The 24,651-nt window shown below is 37.9% G+C and overlaps 2 protein-coding genes across 5 annotated transcripts; both read left to right on the top strand.

Annotated features, from left to right (window-relative positions):
* Nucleotides 1–1,470: 1,470 nt before the first annotated feature.
* LOC102080955 (hepatic lectin-like) lies at nt 1,471–8,602 on the top strand. Of its 2 annotated transcripts, XM_005459104.4 has the most exons (9): nt 1,471–1,977; nt 2,180–2,236; nt 5,951–6,025; nt 6,517–6,639; nt 7,474–7,551; nt 7,725–7,790; nt 7,899–8,050; nt 8,165–8,289; nt 8,382–8,602. In XM_005459104.4, exons 3-9 carry the CDS (start codon nt 5,995–5,997, stop codon nt 8,584–8,586), a joined length of 780 nt encoding a protein of 259 aa, XP_005459161.1. In that variant the 5' UTR covers nt 1,471–1,977; nt 2,180–2,236; nt 5,951–5,994; the 3' UTR covers nt 8,587–8,602. The 2 variants fall into 2 exon arrangements, with proteins under 2 accessions (XP_005459161.1, XP_019211988.1); XM_019356443.2 differs by lacking the exon at nt 7,725–7,790 and having other exon boundaries at nt 1,937–1,977.
* Nucleotides 8,603–10,305: 1,703 nt separating this feature from the next.
* LOC102082182 (hepatic lectin) lies at nt 10,306–22,976 on the top strand. Of its 3 annotated transcripts, XM_019356441.2 has the most exons (8): nt 10,306–10,333; nt 19,371–19,461; nt 20,607–20,687; nt 20,913–21,026; nt 21,217–21,285; nt 21,832–21,983; nt 22,380–22,504; nt 22,594–22,976. In XM_019356441.2, exons 2-8 carry the CDS (start codon nt 19,398–19,400, stop codon nt 22,769–22,771), a joined length of 783 nt encoding a protein of 260 aa, XP_019211986.1. In that variant the 5' UTR covers nt 10,306–10,333; nt 19,371–19,397; the 3' UTR covers nt 22,772–22,976. The 3 variants fall into 3 exon arrangements, with proteins under 3 accessions (XP_019211986.1, XP_019211985.1, XP_019211987.1); XM_019356440.2 differs by lacking the exon at nt 10,306–10,333 and having other exon boundaries at nt 19,359–19,461; XM_019356442.2 differs by lacking the exons at nt 10,306–10,333; nt 20,607–20,687 and having other exon boundaries at nt 19,359–19,461.
* Nucleotides 22,977–24,651: the final 1,675 nt, after the last annotated feature.

The raw sequence follows: 24,651 nt of genomic DNA, 5'->3' as shown, positions 1-24,651 counted from the left end.
TAGTCTCCCTCACTAGTTTTCTCCGAGGGTGAATGTTGCTGTTGATGTGGACTATTATTAAATGAAAACAACATTAAACGTCCACAAAACCTGCTGCTGCTGTTTTTATCTAAAGTTTCCATGTTACCAGGCTGAGGAGGGCTCTGAGTGTAATGGATCTAAAACTTTTTACATCTTCAGTTTCATGTCATCCTCGGTCTTATGTTAAAAACTCAAAGGACAACACCACATTTCTGATGTTAACAGTAACTCTGGGCCTCTGTGGAGTGAAAACTAAGGAGTGCTGAATCATTCAAACATACAGACTATCAGAGTAACAAGTGTGTAGCATTGCTAACTAGCTAGCAACAAGCTTTTAACAAAGTGCGTATGCTAACGGCTAATCTAGCAATTAACAATAGAGTGATTTTAGATGTTGTAGAACTATACAATGATAAACCATGTGTCTTTTTCACAATAGTGACGTTGTTGTATTTACTTTAATTTAATGAGTTGTCATTTGCGGTAAACCCATCACCAGACAAACTGGAGCAGCCAGGCTACGTGAAGAGTGTAGGGGGGCCTATTTGCAGTCGCGTCTAGCAGGTGTATCGGCGGAGTGTGACGCAGACAATCCACCTCAGGTCACTACTGCCCAGACTCTGGCTCCATAAGTGTAAAAGGGCTGCTCCCACAGGCGGGAAAGTTTGGCTTCATTTGTGTCCAACAGAGGAAGTGCAGCCAGGTTGTCCCATCTATTCTACAGTCATTGGTCACGGGCCTTTCACATCGGATGCGGCATGCGCTGCGCTCACTGCTAGCTAGAGCAAAGGATCCAAAAGTTGTGTTGCTCTACGTGTACTAGATGCATCTGCTCCTTGTCATTTTCAGACATGTATCTCTCTGACTTTATATCCTCTACAAGAGTTTGTGTTGTATTATGTTCAGATGTTTAATAAAAAAAAATGTATTACTCATTCATGAAGAAGAAAGCTTTGTAACTATCCCGACTGGTAAAGAGCGTGTCGTTTTCACACACTCCTTTCCCCCTGATGGCAGAGCCATTGAAAAGGCTCAGGAGGTCCCTGTATAAGCACGGAAACCTGTGACAAAAAGTTCAACCAACTTGGACACGCACAGAATGTTTTCATTGATGGTGTGGGTGAACTTCAGGCTATGTCACAGCCTGCGGCACTTGTGAGTACGCCGCCACGTAAAGCACAGCGGGAAACCGTTAACGTGTACCGTAAACAATAGACATGAATGGGTTTCAGAGCACAGCGCTGAACGTGCCACGTCCTATGTGAAACAGCCTTTATTCTGGTCACCCCTGAGTTTGTGTTAAAGTAATACTAAAGTCATAATGATATTTCTGACCATTGGTATACAGCAATGTAATCCTTTCAAAACCTACCGAAACTTAAAGGACCTAACTTGTATGAGTCTTTTGGGATATATATATATATATGATCTGAAGCTCAGCAAAGTGCCACTCCGACATCCAAATACATCTATTCTCTATTTACAAGGTTACAAAACTAAGTTCACAACTATGCAGTCTGATTTCTAGTACAAAATATTTATCACCACAATTTGAGGCCATATAAATGCATTAATACAACATATTTTGCAACAAAGAAATGACTGAAGAACAAATGAGTCCCTTCTGGTTGACTAGTGGTACAGGTTTTTTTCTTTGTTCTTTACTTGGTTCAGTTTAAGCGCATGTTTCCCACGAGCAGTTCAACATTAGTAAGGTATCCCATATACCAGGAAGTGACGTGGTGATGATATGAAAGATTAGTGATTCTTTTCTCAGTGCAGAGAGGGAAGTGAATTACCACTAGTTTAAAAAAAGATTTTGAAGAAGCGGGGCGCTTTATAAGCCCTCCTCATTTTTTCAGTGTTGTCTGTTGTCAGTGATGCTGAAAGCTGTAAAATGTCTGAATGTCTGCAGAACTTTGCCCTGGTGTGAACTTTACAAGAGGAGACAGGAAGGTAAATGGAGACTGTAATCTTTTGTATTTGTGTATCTATGAGAGAAAGGTTTTGTAAGAAAAATCTCTGAAAATCTTTTTATTCTGTTTGTTGCATTTTAGTTTAATGTGAATATAGTGAATTTATAAATTCACATTTTACCAGCAGCCATGAGTGTTCACACCACTCTGGTCTGTAATCTAGTTTTGTGTTTTTGTTGCAGAGGCTGTTACTCTGAAGTTAAGACCTCAAGTGTGATTTCCCACAGCAGAGCTGCCTGGTAGGTAGAGAGCAGTAATTAATAAACATGATAAAAATGATAAATAATCAATAAACAGTATGATATATGAGTCCAATCAGCGTCTATCATGAGGCACAGAAGGATTCTGTAACAAAAAGATGATCTCCACTCATGCAGAGCTTGGAAACAAAACTTTTAACTGAATTATTAAAAGTCATCAAACCTTATTATAAACTTATTAGAAACATATTATAAACATATTATAAACAATGTGAATTTAACTGAATAAAAGTCTGAACTTTTTAAATGTCTCCTTCCCTTTCATGTCTCTCACTTTGTTTTTATTGTTGTGTTTGTTAATTGCTGAAAGAAATGAACTGAAGAGAAGATTTGCCTTTTTACTGCAGAGTTTTGCAAGAAGAAGTCAAAGTTACTAACAAATGAGGGAGCGGCTCTGAAGGACTGTTATCTGTTTGTGTGTATGTGTGTGTTTGTGCAATTTCTACTTCATACTCCGCAGGTGTATTGCTGATGAGGAAGTGCAATGTCTATTTTGAGCTTGCTTACCACCTGTTAGCTGAGGTAGTGGTCTGTGAGTCATTTAGAAAAATCAGCATATATGCTATTTAAAGGAAGCTAAGACATTTACTTTGGTACTCACACAATAATAAAAAATACAAAAATAATTACAAAAAAAAAAAGTAATACATACTCTAAATTACACAGAAAAATGCAAATAAGTTAATATAAAAATTGAAAAAGATAAAAACTAAAAGTTAATATAAGTACAAGAACATTAAAAGAGGGAGACAATGCAAAAATCTAGTTAAACAAACATAAAAACATAAAAGGTCGAGTTCACCAAAACTCATTAATAGGAAAATCCTCATTCATGCCTCTGTAAACGAAATATCCAGAATACCAATACCACCAATATCAATTGGTCAGCTGGTTTATTTGTGAAGCTGTGATTGGTCCATTTGAAAAAAATTCCTGTTTCCTGTCTTTTACTTAAACACAAACTGTTTCACATCTTACAATGACCCTGATGAAGACCACAACCCGAAACGCGTTGCTAACTTAATAACTTCTTTCTCATTACTTTTAAGTGTTGCTGGAGTTTCTGCATTACTAGATTCATATCTTCTGTATGAACCTTGGAAGTAGGTGAAGTTGTACCAGAAATAATTGTTGCATAAAGTTTGAATAAAGCTAAATTGTTCATTATATTTTGAGTTAAGTATATTTTCTCTCTAACCAAATTTAAAAGGCAAAGGAACTTTATATAAATTTTTTGTAGATTAGTAATCATATTTATAATAATAATGACATTTAAGTAATATTTTTGGTAAGGTATTTGATAAGGTTAAAAAAAATAACCCTAACCCCTTTTTTTAAGTTTCCTCTCTCATTGTCCCTCTTCCCCTCTGTTTTTCTTTCCCTTCCTCTCTTTCTTTCTTTCTCCCTTTCCTATCCCCCAGTCATGTCTGTCCCGTCTGTAACAACTGAAAATAAAATAAAATAAAATAAAATAAATAATAACAACAAAGGTCAATCAAATGGACCAATATGGCAAGGCTGTGATTATCCACTTGGTAAAGTAAATCCATTGGGCATCTTTCTTGGCCTTCAGATTAAAATTCTGATGGATAAAGAACCAAACGGGAAAGGCAAAGAACAAACAAACAAACAAAAAACCCCACTGCTGTCGAACATGAACCAACACGAGGGTTCATGTTCTTCTGCATTAAGTCACATTGTTATGTTTTATCACACGGGTCGGGAACCTATGGCTCGCAAGCCAGATGTGGCTCTTTTGATGGCTGCATCCGGCTCACAGACAAATCTTTAATAAAAAAAAAAAATAACGTTAAAAATATAAAACATTCTCATGTATTTCAATCCATTAATTTCCTACCGCTCATGATCATGGTTGGGGGTGGCTGGAGCCAATCACAGCTGTCCTCCAGGACAACAACAAATTTTTATTGAATAATACCTAACGTACACGGGTCGTAAACTTCAGAAAGCCTTTTATCGAAGAAGATGGCTAAAAGAAAAAAAGATGAGGAGTATCGTACTTTTCAGCAGGAATGGACAGAGGAATTCACCTTTGTGGAGAGAGCAGGTTCTGCAGTGTGTCTAATATGCAATGATATAATTGCATCGATGAAAGGGTCAAATATAAAGCGGTACTTCGACACACGGCATACTACTTTTGCATCAAAATATCCTACGGGGGACAGCAGGAAGAAAGCATGTCAAGACCTACTGTGCAGAGTGCAAGCTAGTCAGCAGCAACTAGCAACGAGGTGACTGGAATTCAGCTAGCTTTGCTGGTGCTTTAGTCATGGTCAGAAACGGAAAGCCATTCACAGATGGGGAGTATGCCAAGACATTCATGCTTGATGGTGCCAATGAATTTTTTGATGACTTCGGATAAAGACAAAATAACCAAACGAATAAAAGACATGCCTCTGTCGGCAAGAACTGTTCACGATCGTACCATCATGATGGGAAATCATGCAGCACCATTCTTTTCTCTCGCTTTGGATGAGTCAACAGACGCAAGCCATTTATCCCAGTTCAGCGTGATTGCAAGGTATGCTGTCAGTGACACACTACGTGAGGAACGTCTTGCTGTTTTGCCTATAAAAGGGACAACAAGAGGGGAGGATTTATTCAAGTCTTTCACTGAGCTCGCCAAATAAAAAGATCTACTTCAGATGTGTGGCGAGCAGCATGGTGAGGTCATGTCGCTGGTCATTCGGGTGGTCAACTTTATTGTTGCACGAGCTCTAAATGATCGCCAGTTTAAAACAGTGCTGGATGAAGTTGGGAATATTTATCTTGGTCTTCTTCTGCACAGCAATGTGCGTTGGTTGTCAAGAGGGAAGGTGCTCAGCCGTTTCGCAGCTTGTCTGAGTGAAATCCGGACTTTTCTTTAAATGGAAAACGTCGAGCAACCTGAGTTAGCTAACACTGAGTGGCTCCTGAAGTTCTACTATCTCGTGGACATGACTGAACATCTGAACCAGCTCAATGTGAAAATGCAGGGCGTTGGAAATACAGTTTCATGCCTTTAACAAACAGTGTTTGCATTTGAAAACAAGCCTGAACTCTTCATCGCCGACATTGAAACAGGTCATTTACTACACTTTTTAAGGATGCATAAACAGTCAGTGACCTTGCTCAACATCTTGATCTTCAGCAGCTAGCGGGCTTCACATCTTAACTTCTTGCTGTCATTCAGAGCTCGCTTTGGAGAATTTCGTGAGCACACTCGTCTTTTTAAGTTCATCACTCATCCACACGAGTGTGCAGTGGACAGCGCCGACCTGAGTTACATCCCCGGTGTCTCTGTCAGATATTTTGAGCTACAAGCTGCTGACCTGAAGGCCTCAGACATGTGGGTGAAAAAGTTCACAACCTTGCTTATTACAGATGTAATAAAATCAATTATTCTGACAGGAGGAGTCAGACTTTACATGGAGCCACCTCCCTCCCCAACAGGAAGTTGTTGTTTTTTTAGGCTGTAAAACAGAAAATTACAAGGACTAAGGAAGCAATTGGAGTGAGCATAAAAGCTTGACTACATCTGTGTACACTATATCTTTTCTGTGAAATATATAAAGAATATATAAAGAATATATAAAGAATTTAATCTAGAATAAAAATTCTGGATTAAATTCTAGAATAGAATTCTAGAATAAATAGCAAAGAAAACACACTTTGTTGTGTTTTGTGATTCAGAGACTGTTGGATTAAGTCTGAAGTCAGGATCTTGAAGTTTCAGCATGATGAGCCGTCCGCAGAGCTTCATAGAAGGTAAGAACATTAATGTGGTGGTAAAACAACAGGAAGGTGACGGAGCTTCAGTCAGATCTGAGTGATCATCATCAGACTTTTGATTAAAGTTATGATGTTTGTGCTGGAATAGAACAACATTATATGTATACGACTTGTTTAATCATATGAATTATTTTAATCTTTTCATGAATCAGAAATATAAAGATTCAAAAGTAATTGATGAAGAAAGAGTGTTTAAAAGTTCTGCAAAATGAAGATGTGAAGAGCAAAAACAAAAACAGGAACTGACCAAAAGGATGTGTGACATGTTAACATGTTTTAACTCAAGTGTTTCCTGTGCAAAGCATCTTAATCAACTTTAATGTTCTTGTATTGACACTCAGCTACAGTTCAGTGTGCTGTAATAGTACTAAAGTATTGTAACATGAGAAACTGTTTAAAACTGTTGTAACTGATAAATACACACTTTTCTGAACTCTCACATTGTGTCTCCTCTAAATGTTCATCAGGTGAAGCTCCTGACTCTCAGCATGGAAATTCAAGCAGAGGGTCAAAGGTCACCACAGAGAGAGTGGCACTGGTGGTTCTCTGTATCCTGCTGTCAGCTGCTCTCATCGTTATTCATCGTCTCTGTGAGTTTGTGTGGTTTTCTTTTTCTTTCTTAACTTAAAAAAATCAATGATCTGATTTTCTGTAAATCAAACGAGAAGCAAAACATTTACAATGAAGGTGTAAAACACTGCATATTGCCCACATTGGCTCTGTTTTAATCGTGTTGCAGCAAATTAAAGATGCGTCCAACTTGTAATAACTTTACTTGTTTTTTGAAAAATCTGTCTTAATTTACAAAATCTTTGTTTCACTCATTTTTAAATCAGCAGTTGAAAACATGAGAACTAAAGAAACACTGAAAATGCTCACATTGGTTACTGCTATAGTTTTAGGACAGTGACATGGCACAGTCTCTGTTATAGAGCGTACACTGTTCACTATTATAGTCTGCTCAGAGTGCTATCCTTCCAATACTGTAGATATATTCATAGGAATCTGTAGATCTGTTTACCAGATCAGTAGATCTGTATATATTTAGCACATCTGTATATTTGTTCACAGTCTGTATAGCAATATAGAAGATCTGTATGCTGTACAGATCATCTGTAAATCTGTATATCTGTACATATACAGATATACAGATGATATACATGTATAAAACAGTACATCTGTACATTTATCTGTAGTTAATCTGTATATGTCTTCTCTACTTAACTTATCTGTATATAATTGCTCTTATTGCACTTACTGCTCTTGTACTTCTTTAGACTCAAACTGTATTTCGTTACCGTGTATTTATACATGTGTAATGACAATAAAGTTGAATCCTAATCCTAAAATACAAAGCTACAAAAATCCTTTCAGTGTAAACAAACCTCACTGACTGACTGGTTTGTTTGTTCTTTTTTAATCAGCGTTTGACAAAATTAGAACGAACAAAGAGCTCGAAAACCTGAAACATCACAAAATGAAGTGTGAAAGTAATCTGACAGGTAAGCATATACAGCTGATTGTTTCTAACCTTCAGTCTAAATCAAACTCATGACACACAGCTGAGTCGGTCTTTTTTATTCCATGTGAATGATTTTTGAAGTTTTTTTATTCAAACTTTAGACAAAAATAGATGATGAATGACTGATGACTGTTTTATTCTTGATTCTAACAGAGACTCTCTCTAAGATAAAACCATGCAGCACGGTGCAGCCGACCTGTCCAGGACCTAAAGTAATAAGTAAGTTATAGATTTTGTCTTTGAGACACAAACTTCAAGCTAAGTTCACACAAACATGAACAGTGATTCTTCCACCTGACTGAAGTCGTTGCTGTAATCTCTTCAAAGATGATCCTTGTTATAAATGTGAAGCAGGCTGGGAGCTACATGGAGGAAAGTGCTATTACTTCTCCATCAGTAAATCATCCTGGAAACAGAGCAGAGATGAATGTAGAGCTAAAGGAGGAGACCTGGTTAAGATAGACAGCAGAGAGGAGCAGGTATGAAACACTGCTGCAGGTTCATGTTCTCACATGTTTTATCACATCTTTATGTTTCACCTTCTCAGCACAGAAAATTAAACAAGGTCATTTTCTTAATCTTTTTCTGATCAGACTTTCCTGCAGAGAAGACTGAGAGATGTAATGACTGAAGCTGAGGACAAGTTCTGGATCGGACTGACAGACTCAGCAGTAGAGGGCAGATGGGTGTGGGCGGACGGATCACCACTGAATCAAAGGTTTGATTGTTGTGAAAATATATTTTTTTCATATCCAGAATTAAAGTTACCAGTTTTTACTGAACTAGTTATTTTTGTTCTTCATCACTTAGCTTGAAGTTTTGGTGGGGCAATGACCCGGACAATTGGAAAGGGCACAATGGCGAACATCCTGGTGGAGAGGACTGTGCGAGGATGGGAGAGAAAGGTGGAGCTAAAGATCTGAAGTGTTGGTTTGATGCATTTTGCTCAAATCCTCACAGAAGTATTTGTGAGAAAGCATTAGTAAGGGGAAAGTTTAAGAAAGTATGTAACTGAAATTCATTAAAGTCTATCAAACACCAGAGTGGAGTGATGCATTTTTTGAAAGTAATGTCACAAACAGAAAAAATGAACATAATAAAAATTTTGCGAGTAATATTAAAAGGAGACACAGAGATTAGAAAAGTGCAGAAGTTGAAGACAATAACAATTGGGTCATATAAAGCAATCAGAGTCGTTTCACCTTTTCTGACATCATCTCAGCAACATGAAACAAACACACTGAACAGTTTCTTTTCATTCAGTCACAATGTCATGATTCTGGATCATTAACCAAGACTGTTTTGGGACTGAATTCTTGTTTAATATCTGATGATCCATTCAGTTAATTTATTTATTTACCCTACCCTGACACACACAAACACACACACACACACACACACACACACACACACACACGCACTCACTGACAGTATGTTAAATTGATTTTTTAAAGAAGTGTCTCTTCTGTTGGTTAACAAGTTTTCTAGTTTCTTTAATTTTGTTTTTAACTAAACTTTTTGTTATAAAAAATATTTGAGTGTTTCAACAGCACAGGTACAACTGCAACTTTTTAAAAAAAGAAATTCAATAATATTTTATCAAATTAAATATAATTCTGTTTTCGGTGTTTTCTTTTAAGTAAACTCAGTTGTTGTTTTAAGTTATTTTAAATATTTTAAATATTTTACTTTTGTTTCCAGACAAACAGAAATTGCAGAGGAGGATTATTCACATCATACTTTGGGATGTTTCAGAATGTTGGAACTAAAAAACTACGGGTGTTAAAAAAAGACTCCATAACAAAAAGGTTTTTTAAATACAAACGCAAAAGTCAGACAGTTAAAGTTTGACCACAGGGGGGCAGTATTTCCATGCCTGTATTCCTTTTTTCACTGAGTAAACAAGTTTGAAATCAAGCCTCAAATAAATGAAATAAAAATGGACAAAACGTCAAATGTTACCCAAATTTAAATCAATTATTCTTACACAACCTGACTGTGGATGAAGCCTCCTCCAATTCCTTTAAAATTCTAAAAAAAACCCACTTTGTTCTTCGGACTTCTTCAGAGTCTGAAGTCAGGATCTTTAATACCCCCCAAAAGCAACACAGATTACAACTTGAAAATAGAAAGATGAAGAAGGAGCTTCAGCCAGATAAAAGGAATCATAATGAGATGTGCAAAGTGTAAATTGGAATAAAACATCATCTGTGGATTAATAAGAACACCTTGGAGCCAGGGTTTTATTTAGTCAATACATGATGATTTTTGCCCCTCTCTTAATTAACCAAGTAACAGAACTTTTACGATAAAGCTGTAAAACAGTGTTGTTGGTGTGCTGACAACTTTTGACGTCTGAAGTGAAAATGAAACAAATCAAAGACCTTTTTTAGAAAATGATCACACACACACACACACACACACACACACACACACACACGTGTTTCGAAGAAAAATAAAAACTGTTATTAGTGTGTCTACAATAAGAGGAAACAGAAAACTGAAAAAACCTCTTCCCCATTCTTTAAACTGAGCCTTGAATACAGCTGCTCTTTCTGAAAGCCTGAACAAAGGAGTGAGGAAACATGTACAATCAGTCTTCATGCTTATCTGTCTAAAAATTATTTAAGGCAATATCTCTAAAGAAATATTTTTCTCCAGTTTTTTTAAAAGACTGAGTAAAATATGAAGTTTTAGACAGCCAGTTGGACTAACTTACTGAAGTCTTATCACAATGAGTTGACCACAGAGCTAAATGGAAGGTAAGAATATTAATGGACATTAAATCAACAGGAATGTGAATGTTACGTCCCCAGGCTAGTCTAGGGGTTAGGAGGGACTAACATAAAGGTAAATAGTGAAGGAGGAGCCAAGATGGCAGTTTAAAAGGTTTATTTCTTGCTAGAAATTCTAGTTCAGTTCTAGTTCAGACTGAGGGTTAACTTTAGGGAGAGCCAAGGCCAAAATAACAAACAAAACATCGCTGATATGAAAATAAAAGGAACTTACTTAAATCCAAAGAAAACAAAATATACAACCTATAACCATAACCTACCTAACAACACATAAACAGGATAAAACAGGGAATCAAAACAAAAGGCAGCTCTCCCCTACAGGCAGTCTGAACATGGAAACACAAAAAAAGGAACATACAAGTCAAAAAGGCATGCAAGCCTGCACAGGTATGGCAATCAAAAAGGCGAAAGGGCCCAGAAACACAGCTCCACAAGCATTATATAGTACTCTGCTGATTGGCAATTAGGCGGATTCTGTGAGCAGCATCCAATCAGGACAGAGGAGGTGGAGCCTAGACAGAACATAAGGCATTAGTTCACAGAAGAAAACCAACATCCTCATGGGTGATGTAACAGTGAAGAAAAAGGAGCTTCGGTGAGATCTGAGTGGTCATCAGAAAGAAAGAAAGAAAAGCCTACTATAAGAACACCATAAGAAATGTGTTGTACTTATAGCAGAAAATGTCAGTGTTGTGATTTGTCAATACATAATGATATTGACAAATTGATACATATTTAATTCTAGATGAGTGGTAAAATAACAAAACTTGAATCTTATCTATGTTGGCTTATTTATTTTATTTTATTTATTTATTTTTAGAAAGAGGGGCAATACATATTAATGAACATTTTAATAAATGTAAATATGCCAGATTATAGCCTTGGGCTAATTTCCATCTGCAGACCCTCTGGCAGGTTGGTGTTAAACACAAGTTAGTAAAAACATACAGAGACACTATTTACAGGTCATGTGACAAGGACAAAAACAGTCATCACATTATACTAGAACAAACAAATGACAAGAAGAGTGGACACAGAGGACAGTATAGATAACAATAACGGAAACACATCAATTATATTGCACAAACCCAAGTATTGCACATGCCCTGACTGTCGTGATATTGCGTTCACCCATTGCACTAACGGTTGTTTCCCTTTTTGTAATACACTAACTCTTTTTCCCGTCCAATATAAAGCATGGTTATTAAACATGATCACATGTTTGTGTGTTCCTCAGCCGCCCTTTTAAGTGACTCTTAAAGATGGGTAGACTTGTACTTTCCCTCACTGACAGTGGAAGACTATTCCAGAAGCTCACTCCCTGATATGACAGAGCATTCTGTGAAAAGGTGGTCCGCCTGAATGTCAATTCACAATCACCTCTAACAGTGGCTCGAGTCAGTCGAGACCCGGCAACACTGCCAGACTTTTGTTTAATAAAATCACTCATTGGTGGAGGCGCCAGACCATGTATAACTTTGGATATTAGACAGGCAGATTTAAATAATTTGAAATTAGTAAAATTTAAAAACTTGTATTTATCTAAAATTTGACAATGGTGATATGAAAAAGGTTTTTTGTCTAATATTTTCAATGCTCTTTTGTAGCATACTTCGATTAGCCCAATAGCAGCAGAGCTCGTATAGGACCAACTTGTAATACAATATTCAATATGAGCCAGTATCATAGAATGCAGGAATGTAATCGCTGCTGTGTCTGTTAATGATGTGCGGATATGTCTAAAGTTCTGTATATTAACATTTACAGTTTTCACTACTTTTTTAATGTGTTTTTTAAAGGATAATTTAGAGTCTAGTAGCACTCCCAAATACTTAAATTCCTCAACATTAATTAATTCTTGTGCACCCAAGCAAACTTTTACTGCAGCCACGGTTGTTTTAGGTTTACTAAAAAACATTGATACGGTCTTTTTAAAATTAAGGCACAGGCATGAGTCATTCAGCCATTTTTGTAAATCATGCAATGCCAGTGAAAGCTGATGGGCTGCATCATCAGCAGTTTTGGCTTGCGTAAAAATTACCGTATCATCAGCATACATAATCGTGTCCACATTTTTGCACACATTAGGCAAGTCATTTACATAAAGTGAAAATAACAGGGGGCCTAGAATTGAACCCTGGGGGACACCTTGCGTACAGTAAAGATAGGGTGACTTGCTATTCTTTATTTGCACGCATTGTTTTCTATCTGATAGATAAGATTTATCCATTTAACAGTGTGATTACTAAAGTTAAATGTCGACAGTGTAGACAAGAGGTTAAGATGATTCACAGTGTCAAACGCACGCTTGAAATCAAGAAAACCAGCTGCAACATAACTGCTCTTGTCTAAGTAAGATTTCACTCTCTCAACAAAAACACAGACAGCCGTTTCAGTTGAATGAAGAGTGCAAAATCCGAATTGCATAGGGTGCAAATCTGGATTGGAGTCATTAAGATGTTTGATGATAGAATTAGCAATCTTTGAAAAGATAGGGAGTATGCTAATAGGTCGATAATTAGCAGGGTCTGTTTTATCACCCGATTTATAAATTGATGTAACTTTTGCCACCTTCCAACTCAGAGGAACGACTGCCTGCGTGATTGATAAATTAATAAGATGGGTCACAGGCACCAAAAGACAAGATTTATAATGCTTCAAGAAATTGGTATCAAATCCAAACTCATCCCTTGCTTTAGAACTTCTTAATTTAGAGATTATATTTTCTACTTCATTTTCTGAATATTGAACTTTGAATCTAGAGAAGAAACATCCTCTTTGGTGTCGGTATTCCCAATATTTTGTTGAGGGTCACAAGAATTAGAAAACAATTGTCCAATTTCATTAATGGTACTTTGGAAAAAATCATTTAATTTAGTAGCTAGGCTAAGAGGCTCTGATACCAGTTCATTGGCAAATTTAAGTAAATTTGATTTACTTTTCATGACTAAAATGAGGTGAAGGAGAACAAAATGAGGAACTGATTATTTTGATATGTGATGTTTCAAGATGCTTTCACTCGATACACGAGGTTTCCCTTTGGTCCTGTTGGCAGCTGTAGTTATCATAGTTTTAAGCCTGAGTAGTGTATCTGCACTCAAACACACTACCTTGTGTTTTAAGATTGAATTAAAGATATTTCCATGTTAAAAATATTATTGTGACAAACTATAATTGCAGATTTCTTCTTTTCTTCAGGAGAAAATGTTTATTGTGTTTTTATTGAGATGATGTCAGAAAAGCTGGTGTTTCCGCTTTCTGAGTCTGTCTACCTTATATTACAGAGGTGTTCATATTATTTTGTCCACCTTCGGCGCTTTTCTGAATCATCTCTTTTTCTTGCTGAAGCGATTCTCAGTTCAAAGTCCTGACTCTCAAGATGACCACAGAGAGAGCAGTCCTGGTAGTTCTCTGTGCTCTCCTTCCAGCAGCAGTGATTGTTATTTACCACTTCTGTGAGCGTGTGGCTTTCCTCAAACATCGACACCCTTGCTGTGAATATTATTTTTACCACTATAGATCTTGTTGATGCTAAAGAATCTGCATGCACAGAAAAACTAATACATAATTACATAAACAAATAATGTGACATTTCTTGTCATTGTGTTTGTTATTTTTCATATTCCAATGAAGGCTTTAAGTGTTTCAGAGTGATCACATGATAGGAAATAAAAAACCTTCACAATAAAAAAGGAAATGACAAAGACACACATACTAAACACAGATACAGAAAGATGCACACTAAACATGATATCTGTGATATCAGGATTCACCATGGTAACAGGTAAAAATAGAGCAGCACCACCGTTTTAATCCAGTGAATATGTTTCATTGTTGACTGTGATGTTTATCTTCAAGAACAGAGAGATGAAAATAGTCATTATCCTGTTGCATGACTTAAATTGGGCCAAGCTTTTATGTTGTAATAAAAAAAAAATGTCATGAATCACGAAATGAGCAGCCAGCCAAGAAACAACAGAAACCATTAAATAGTAAAGACTGGCCCTGGATATGCAAGCTGTCCAGGCTTGGACAGCTTGCATATCCAGGAGTTGGATAAGGTTTTTGCCCGAGTGATGGGTGTAGGATGATCAGCATGCTGATAATGTTCTGCATTTTGAGAATACACAGGATTTCCAAGGAACTCAAAATTCTCTCAAAATGATGGTCTTGATTGAGTTGAATAGTAAGTAAGTAAGATTTATTTATATAGAACTTTTTAAGACAAGAAACTATAACAAAGTGCTTCACATGAAAATGTAAAAGCATATCAAACAAACAATATAACAATATAAAGGTACAATATAAAAGTACAAAAGCATATCAAATATCAAATAAAACAACATATTACACATGAACATTACCCAAATGCCTGTCTAAACAGATGTGTTTTAAGCTGTTTTTTAAAAGAAGCCACAGCGCGGGGGAGGTAAACTGTTCCACAGTATTGGAGCTAGGGTTTGAAAAGTGCAGTCCCCTTTCATTTTCAAATGGGTCCGTGGAATAGATAGCAGACCACTATCAGTGGATCTAAGAATCCACTTTGGAGAGTAGGGTTGGAGAAGCTCATTGATATAGGTCTCACTTCACCTCTTCTTACATAAATGTAAAAGTGAGGATTTTAAACTTATATCTGTACTCAACCGGAAGCCAGTGTAAGGATTTTAACAATGGAGTGATATGGGAGAAGTTATTACTGTTAGAAGCCTTGCTGCAGCATTTTGGACTGCTTGGAGGGGATTTAAGGAAGCCTTACACAGACAGGAAAAGAGTGCGTTACAATAGTCTAACCAGGAGGAGATGAAGGCGTGGACAAGCACCTCCAGTTCAGCTTTGGAGACAACAGTCCTAAGTTTGGCAATATTTCTTAAATGAAAGAAGCAGGAGCAGGTCACAGATTTAATATGAGCATCAAAGGACAGAGACTGATCAAAGATTATCCCAAGATTCCGAGCAGTAGCTTTTATTGATGATGAAAAAGGACCCAGATGTTGACTACTTTGGGGCTTGATACTCTCTGGAGCAAGAATTAAGCACTCAGTCTTGTCTGTGTTCAGCTGCAGAAAATTGTTTGTCATCCAAACATTAATTTCCTTAAGACAGTCTATTAGAGTGATTAATTTGTCTAATTCCCTAGGTTTAAAACAGATGTATAATTGGATATCGTCTGCATACAGATGGTAGGAAATAGTCTTGAAACTGCTAATGATACGGCCTAAAGGCAGAATGTATAATGAAAATAACAGGGGGCTTAAAACCGAACTTTGTGGGACTCCACATGAAAATTTAGCTACATCTGACCGGAAGTTTCCCACTGAAACTAAGAGTGTTCTATCTACCAGAAATGAGGTAAACCACTTTAGGACAGATCCAGATATCCCTACCATATGATTTAAGCGATGGATTAGGATCTGATGGTCAACGGTATCAAAGGCTGAGGTAAGGTCCAGAAGAACAAGGACTGAACAATCACCCCTGTCCGCGGCCATCAAAAGGTCATTTGTGACTTTCAGGACAGCTTCTTCTGTGGAGTGTAACTTTCTAAAACCAGATTGAAAGTTATCAAGAATATTATACTTCTCCAGGGCTTTCTTTACTTGTGACCAAATGACTTTTTCTAAAATTTTACAGATGAAAGGAAGTTTTGAGATGGGCCTGTAGCTTGACTGAAGTGTCGGATCCAAGTTATGCTTTATCAGCAGAGGTTGGATAACCCCCTGTTTGAAGCAGCTAGCAGGGAACAGTATATCAGCGTGACCACAGAGGGCCCAATGGTATCAAAAATGTTACAAAATAAAGAAGTAGGTAGGACATCAGCTGGACTCGTTGAGGGTTTCATTTGGGTCAGTATTTCCGATAGATCTTTTAAAGAAACTGGGTGGAAGGAATTCATAATTATGGAGTGTGGAAGATCATGGTTGAAGGGGTTATCTAAAGGAGTTATGTTACCTCTTAGGCCACTAATCTTATCTTGAAGAAAATCTTAAAAAGTCACTACAGTCCTTATCGGAAAAGACAGGTGTACACGGCGTTGGGGGGGAGACGATGCTACTCACTGTATTGAAGACAACTTTAGGATTTATTTTTCCTACTGCAAGTAGTTTAGAGAAATAAGTGGCTCTTGAGTCTTTCACCATGTCATTAAAGGAAGAGAACAGTTCTTTTAAGTTGAGCTTATGAACCTCAAGTTTTGTGGTTTTCCACAGGCGCTCAGTTTTGCGGCACATTCGCCTAAATCTGCGGATAGCTTCTGTGAACCAGGGTGGGGATTTAACAGCGCTGCCTTTCCTGATTTTAAGAGGAGCCACTTTATCTAGAATTGTTATCAAACAACTCCACAAATTCCTCCACTACAGAGTCGGTAAATAATCGTGAATGTTTCACATGAACAGAGGGCGGAGTGTCACAACTAAAAGAGAAATCAAATAACAGATATTTATGATCTCTAATAAAAATGTCCCTACAACAACTTGGATCCATATCCAGACCCAGAATAAAATCAGATCCAGGGTGTGGCCACCGCTGTGTGTTGACTAAGTCACATGTTGGGCAAAATTAAAAGAATCTAAGAGAGTGAGAAAATCAGAAGCAGCATGGCATGAACTGTCATCAACATGGAAATTAAAATCCCCCAGCAGAAGGATTCTTTCCAGCTTGATGGTGGAGGATCGAAAGTCCCCAAACTCCACTAAGAAACTCCTAGCTAGTCCCAGTGGCTTATAGATTAAGATGACATAGAGGGGACAAGTCCTATTAATCTTCATCATCTGAATCTCAAAAGAGTGAAAAGAAGGGGTCTTCACCAGACGACAGACAAATGAGCTTCTAGCAATAACAGCCAGCCCACTTCCACGTCCTGAAAGACGCGGTGTGGTTAGACAAATACAGTCTCCTGGGCACAGTTCATTAAAATGAACAAACTCCATATTCCGCTGCCAAGTTTCGGTTAGGAACACAAAATCCCAGTTATTCTTAATAAAAAGGTCATTGAGGACAAATGCCTTATTTGAGATGGAACGACAGTTTAATAGGGTCATCTTAATTGGCAGGGCTGGAGCATCTCTGTTTCCATCCTGAGGGGCTTGGTGCAGGTTTGCCCTGCACACTCCTCTGGACTTCTTACCATTTATCATAAGCCGTGGGACAATGTGATCGTCACTCACATGGTCTGGGAAAACTGGTCTCAGACACGACATCCTGACGAAGCCGTGCATTTAGTTAGAGGTCTGTCTTAGCTAAAACATCCAACGCCAGGAGCCCCGAGCAGGACGCTAAATTAATAGTAATCTCATCCACAGACAACAGCAGAATAGGTAATGCAACACAAAACAGAAGAATAGAGAGTTTGACAGTGGCATTGCCAATCACAGGCGCCATCTTGCTTACTGCTTCAGTCCCCAGGAGCACCAGAGTACTCTCCGGGGAATAGTGAGATGGTAATGATCCTGATGAAATGTTCTGTGACCACTGCATATGCTATTGGGTTGTCTGGGTTGCATGATGCCGAATCATCCACAAACACCTCTGGAGTAGAGCTAGCCAGTGGTGTGTCCTGTAGGTCAGGTTAGGAGGAACAGATATCAGAAAGCTGCTATAAAATCCTGTGGTTCACTATCTGCTTCTGTGCGGAGAAGTGAGGCTGGGTTTAGCATATCACATCTTTTACTGTGAAATGTAGCCTTTCGTTAATACGATGAGATAACATAACATATGAGCAGCTAATAAATACTTCCTTTTCAGCTGTTGCTACTGCTTGCAGGTAGAGGACAGCCTGATGGTATTTGTAATTCCTCTGGCTGCTGTATATAAACAGAGCTCCAGTATCCACCTTTTTCATCTGTCTGGGTGAATGGTTTATCAGGATATAATAATGCTAAAGTTGGTGCAGTCTGTAGTGCAAATTTTAAGTCATGGAAAGCTTTCTCTGCATCATCAGTCTGCTGTAATCTATACAAATAGTTGTGATTCTGCCAAACCTCTTAAATTAAAGCAGAAACATGTGCAGTTTAATCACATATAGATTGGTGGATTTATTATCTGTCATCATATGCATCATTTTTCAAATACTCATGGACCTAACTGTACAGCTATGATTAAAGCAGTTAAAGCAGGCATGGTGATGTAGTAGTTATCACAGTGGCCTCACAGCAAGAAAGTTTATTCTCCCAGCTGGCTGAGATCTTTCTGTCTGGGGTTTCTCTGTGCAGGCGTGATCTTTCTGTTCTTGGTTTTTGTTTGCTGTGTGCCACAGAACCTACTGTAAAATATATAAAATAATTTTAAACTTCTTTTTTTATTAGTAGATTAGACCTGCAGATTGACCAAAATTTTGGACAAATGTCATCAAATACCAGCCCCTGGTGACTTACAGTGTCACCAGGTATCAGCAGATAAAATGGCATTTATGGAAGATTAGTGGGAGAGAGACCCTGGCAACCCTTTACCTCTGCAACAAAGCACACACACACACACACACACACACACACACACACACACACACACTCACAACTATATAGGATAGAAAGAGAAAGCAAAAGGAGGAAGAGAGAGAGAAAGAAAGAGATGGGTGAGTCGGCTCAGGAGGACAGGGAGACCATATCGTTTATTTTATGAGATAAACCAATGAGGTACAAGCAGTAGGACAGCAGATGCCTGATTATTGTATCTTCGTCTGTTATTTAGCTTATTATCTTTCCTTAGTTTGATCAAAAATCAAGTTACGACTCCTTAATAACACTCACAGTGCATCTAATCAAGAACTTCCTCTGAAACCATTAAAAAGAAAAATCATCTCGTCAATGTCATCTTTGTTATGGAAAATTTTTAATTTATTTTATTCACACAAAAAAGGAAGTAGAGCATTTTTAATAACCACGAGTTAAAAAAAAAGAAGTCCGATATTGTGGAACAGTGTTTTGTAAAGCCCTCCCCATTTGTCTATTTGAGAGGAAGGTTTTTTTTAAATTTTCCATTTTGTCTGTGTCTTGTGAAACGTCTCTTTCAGACTCACCGATGGTCACACAGCAGTAAAATGCCTGAAGCTGAAATAGTTTATTCTGATGTCAAATTTAAAAGAGGGACGGGGAAAACCAATGGTGAGTTGGTTTATTCACGTACTTATGAGTTATATTTAACACACATACATCTTAATATTATTGGCTTTTTAATACTTTGTAATTTGACTAATGGCTTAATCACCCTGTACTTAAATGCAATTTCAATGTATTTTTTTTAATTACAATTATATATATTATATTTATGTCCAAAACTTTAACATAGATACACTAGAACAATAGGGTAAGAAGTTAGGTTTTTACAGGAAACAAAGAAAGGATTACACTGTGAGTAATGTTAAGTACAACATAAGTAACTTAAGTAGTGTTTAATTTCATGGTACATTTATGTCGAAAAACACACAGTGTTAACATTAGTAAGTATGCTGTACTGTATGGGGGTGCAGGCTATATTGCTCCTGCCTTTTTATATCTTTATATTTTCACATCTTTATTTAATGTTCATTATGTTGATGTGGATGATGGATGTTCAGTTATTTAGCTGTACTTTTATTATATCAATATAAATGTGAGAAGGACTGTTCGCTCTTTGTAACTTACAAGAAAAAATAAATGCCATCAAAATGTGTAGGCCTATGTGCTCTTTTAATGATGGAGCCAAGTCTAACTTTTTTCCTTCCACATTCACTGCTCAAACAGAACATTGACAATAAACTGTTTTAAATCACTACTGTATGCCTGCCTGTACATAAAGTGGGGGAAAAGGAAAAGAACATGCAACATGCACATCAGCTCGAGCATAAAAGGACAAAAGTGGGGCCATGTTCTGAAATGCGCAGCATATTTATGATGTAGGATGTGGAAATGCTCTTTCTTTTTCTGCAAAAATACCATGAAATTAAGAACTACTTAAAATTATTTACACTGTATTGTAAATGTACTAACGCCATACTTAATTTTTTTTTACAGAATAATTATTTCTTTGTTTGTTGGTAAAAAACGTGACTCGTTACATCCTTTATTCTATTGTACCTAAGTATGTAAATAAAATTACACTGTAATTTAAAAAATACGTCAAAATTAAATTTCATTATTGGGGAATTATGTCATTAGGATCTAAGGACCTTTAATACCTTTGAATTTAGTGTGAATATCAAACTTATATTTTATCACAAGTTAACAGAAATTCACATGATACTGAGTAGCAACCCCGTTTTACATCGTAGGGCCAGAGCCAGTTTCCTCTTTGGCTGATTTGACTTACTCAGACATCAGGATCTCAAAGACATCTTCAGCAGAGCTGCCTGGTAGGTAAAGAGCAGTAATGAGCAGTTCTTGTCTCTGGGTTACAATTTTCTCCCTGTGCTTAGTTTTTTCCTCCTATCTCAGCCCAGGATTTTATTACAAAAGCTTCATTTCAATTCATGATTATTTTAATAGCACCAAAACAGTCGCCTCAAGGAACTTTATACTAAAGGCAGGGATGTCGATCTCACATCTTTGTGATATATGTGTTCCATTTGAATGTTTAGAGGCCTCTCAACAAACTGTGAAGAGCACAAGGTCAAAGGTCACCCCAGAGAGAGTGGCCCTGTTGGTTCTCAGTGCTCTTCTGGCTGCTGCTGTTGTTGCCCTCTGTGTTACCAGTGAGTGTGCACAATTTTCTGATTAAAAATTTTTTTTTTTCCAGTAATGTTTGCAGCAGAACTAAAACTAATTTAAGAACAATTCATCGATGATTTGACTTCAGTTAGAGTTTTGTTGTGTTCTGCAAAAAAAGCCCTAAAGACTAAATAACTAATAAAAATCTAATCTACATTTCCTTTATGGTACAAGAAAGAGACTCTGAAACAAAACCATGCAGCACGGTGCAGCCTACATGTCCACAACCTCCTGAAGTTACAGGTAAATAAGTTATGGATTTATTCTTTTAAACATTTGTGTCCTCTGATGAGGGGGGTTAGGGGTTAGGGTTAGGGGTCCCAACTCTCGATTGTGGCTCAAGAGTTGGGAGTTTGCCTTGTAATCGGAAGGTTGCCGGTTTGAGCCCCGGCTTGGACAGTCTCGGTCGTTGTGTCCTTGGGCAAGACACTTCACCCGTTTCCTACTGGTGGTGGTCAGAGGGCCCGGTGGCGCCAGTGTCCAGCAGCCTCACCTCTGTCAGTGCGCCCCAGGGTGGCTGTGGCTACAACGTAGCTTGCCATCACCAGTGTGTGAATGGGTGGATGACTGGTTGTGTAAAGCGCTTTGGGATCCTTAGGGACTAGTAAAGCGCTATATAAATACAGGCCATTTACCATTTTACCATGATTAAAGAATCAGTGATAGACACAGAAACAGTAACTTAGTTTGTAACTGCAGGACAGAAGGAGCTTCCTGCTGCCTTCAAATCATACAGACATGAACAGTTTCTTCCACCTGACTGAAGTCTTTGCTTTAATATCTTCAAAGGTGATTCATGTTCTAAATGTGAAGAAGGCTGGGAGCAACATGGAGGAAAGTGCTATTACTTCTCTACCAATAAATCATCCTGGAACAAGAGCAGAGATGAGTGTAGAGCTAAAGGAGGAGACCTGGTTAAGATAGACAGCAGAGAGGAGCAGGTATTAAACACTGCTGCAAGTTTTGGTTCTACATATTTAACCACATCTTTACATTTCTTCATCAGAGAAAAGTGTCACAAAATACTTTTGATCAACTGTTCAAATCAAGACTAAAAACCCACTTATTCAATCTTGCCTTCCCCTCTAGTTAATATTTCTTTTATGATTTTATATTATGCACTTATATGCTCATTTAATTTCTTGTTTGCGCTGTACCTGTTGCTTTCCTATGTATCAGTGACAGCTACCTGCTTGCATACTTAGTACTTGCTTTGGTCCTATTTCTATTATCTTCCTTCTGTTCTTTATGTTACTTGTTAAGCACCCTGGCATACCCTTGGTTTTTAAGTGTGCTTTATAAATAAAGTTTATTATTATTATTATTTTCCTGTTTAGGAATTCCTGTGGAAAAAAGTGAGAGGCATGATGACGGATCATGAAGACAAGTTCTGGATCGGACTGACAGACTCAGCAGAGCAGGGCAGATGGTTGTGGGTGGACGGATCACCACTGAACAAAAGGTTTGATTGATGTGGAAAAAAAATCCCATTTCTAAAATTAAAGTTAGCAACGTTTACTGAGCCAATTCTTTTTGATCTTCATCTCCTAGTTTATCTTATTGGAACGACACCGAGCCGGACAACTGGCCCGAGGACGACTGTGTAATGATGGGTGATAAAAGTCATGGTTACCTGAAGAGTTGGTCTGATACATCCTGCAAAGTGTCTCACAGAAGTATTTGTGAGAAACCAGCAGCAAAAGGACAGAATGAAATTGTATGTGTCTGAAATTCAGCTGTAAAACTGTACAGGAAACAGAATACTGTGTGATTCTTTATTTTCTATGTGACAAACATTTAAAAATCACTTAGCAAATGTTTTGTAGAAAAAACTGAAACATACTAACACAAATTTAAGTTATACTTTTTTTTTTATATGTGTTTATTGAGGTAATCTTTTGCTGCAGCAGTGTTTACATCTGTGAAATATTAAAAGATTGTTCCTTTTGTTTCCTTGTTTTTTCTTTTAAGAATTAAAAAAAGTCAAAGCTCACACCAATATGTGTGGTGCCAAGATACAGATAATGTGTTACTTCATTTATTGACCGCAAAATTACAAAATGTATATGGTATGAACCAGAGGGTCTTGGGGTTAAGGGGTAAGATTTAATGAAAACAATGTAGAAAACAATCGGGGTGAAAGAATGAGTCGGAGGCCGAGGTTAACAGGTTATCTCTGAAAGGAAATTTAAAAAGTGAGAGTCTAACAACTACCATCGAGTCCGATGCAAATCTGTCGTAAAAACACACTTTCTGGATTCCCTCGCCAGCAGGAGTATCATGATGACGAGCGGTCCTCCTCTTGCATCCACAGACAGCCTTGAATGGACTAACTGCCGCCTTTGCCCTTCTCCCCTTCCTCTCTAAAAGGTGCACCTGTAATTATGCGGGCAGAGGGAGGTACACAAATCCAAAGGGGAGGAGAGAGAGAGAGATGCTACTGTTGTAACAAAATTAAATCTATTAGATTAGTTTTATTTGTTCAAGCATGGATAAATCCACCCAATCTTCTCTGCTCTCGTGTTTATCTAAAGCAGGGGTCGGCAACCCTAGGCAAGCGTGCCATCGTTGGCACGCGAAGGGTTAACTGATGGCGCGCACGACCATAGCTGGACTGGACATCGGGCATACCGGACATTTGCTCGGTGGCCCGATGATTTAAAAAAAAAAAAAAAAAATTAAATTTATTTATTTATTTTTTGGTGGTGGATTGGCCAGACGCTGGTCGGTGTGTAAAAATAACTCAGTTGTTTGGTGTTGGCCATGGCGGAGCTTCCACAGATTCAGTAAAATTAACAAGTGGTGGAGGCCAGCAGGTGGATGAGGGAAAGGGGAGGCAGGAGGAGGAGAGACCCGAGGCGGCCGGTCGGAGCGTCAGGTGAACTGAACTTCAGGTAAGAAGTTATGACCTGCAGTCTATCCGGGTCAGATATAAACCAAGTTTAGGTGGAGTTTATTTTCGTTGTGCTGACTTTTTACAGTCAGTTACAATAACTCGTACTGCGTACTAGCTAGCATGACGGAATTTATATACTGCTGGGCGGGTGCTATGATTTTATTGATAGTGAACTTTATTTTATTCATAAGGTTAGTTAGTAGAGTTGCCAACCCTCCCGTACAAACGGAATCGTCCCGCATTCAGAGAAATTATTACGCGTTTCGTGTTGAGCTGAGAAGAGACGCAGTTTGTCCCGGACTTCAGCCAGGATGGAAAAAGACACAAAGCTGGAGTTATTCTGTGTCTTTGCTGCACAGCTGCTTCTTCTCCTCTCATTCTCTCCCCTCTCTCTCCTGTTGCTACTTCAATCATGAAACTGATCAATGATCAGCTGATCAGCTTTTCTCTCTTGTTTGTTTATCGCCCACTTTGCGCCAGAAAGAGGAAACCGCCGGATGTCGCACTAAACAACAGCAGCACGTTTAAGCTTGATCAGGTGTTGTTAGAATTTATTTAATATTAATATCTAGTATTAGTTGATGTTTGCTGGAGCCACAGCTGTAAAGCTGCTGGTCATGATATCGGTTTGGTTATCTGGTGAGAGGGAAACATGCAGATGAAAGCAGGAGATGTCCTTACTGAATCATCAGAGCTGAACAGGTGATGTAGAA

Source organism: Oreochromis niloticus, unplaced genomic scaffold (genome assembly GCF_001858045.2).
Source record: "Oreochromis niloticus isolate F11D_XX unplaced genomic scaffold, O_niloticus_UMD_NMBU tig00000700_pilon, whole genome shotgun sequence".
Lineage (NCBI taxonomy): Eukaryota > Metazoa > Chordata > Actinopteri > Cichliformes > Cichlidae > Oreochromis > Oreochromis niloticus.
This window is presented reverse-complemented; position numbering and strand designations above follow the sequence as displayed.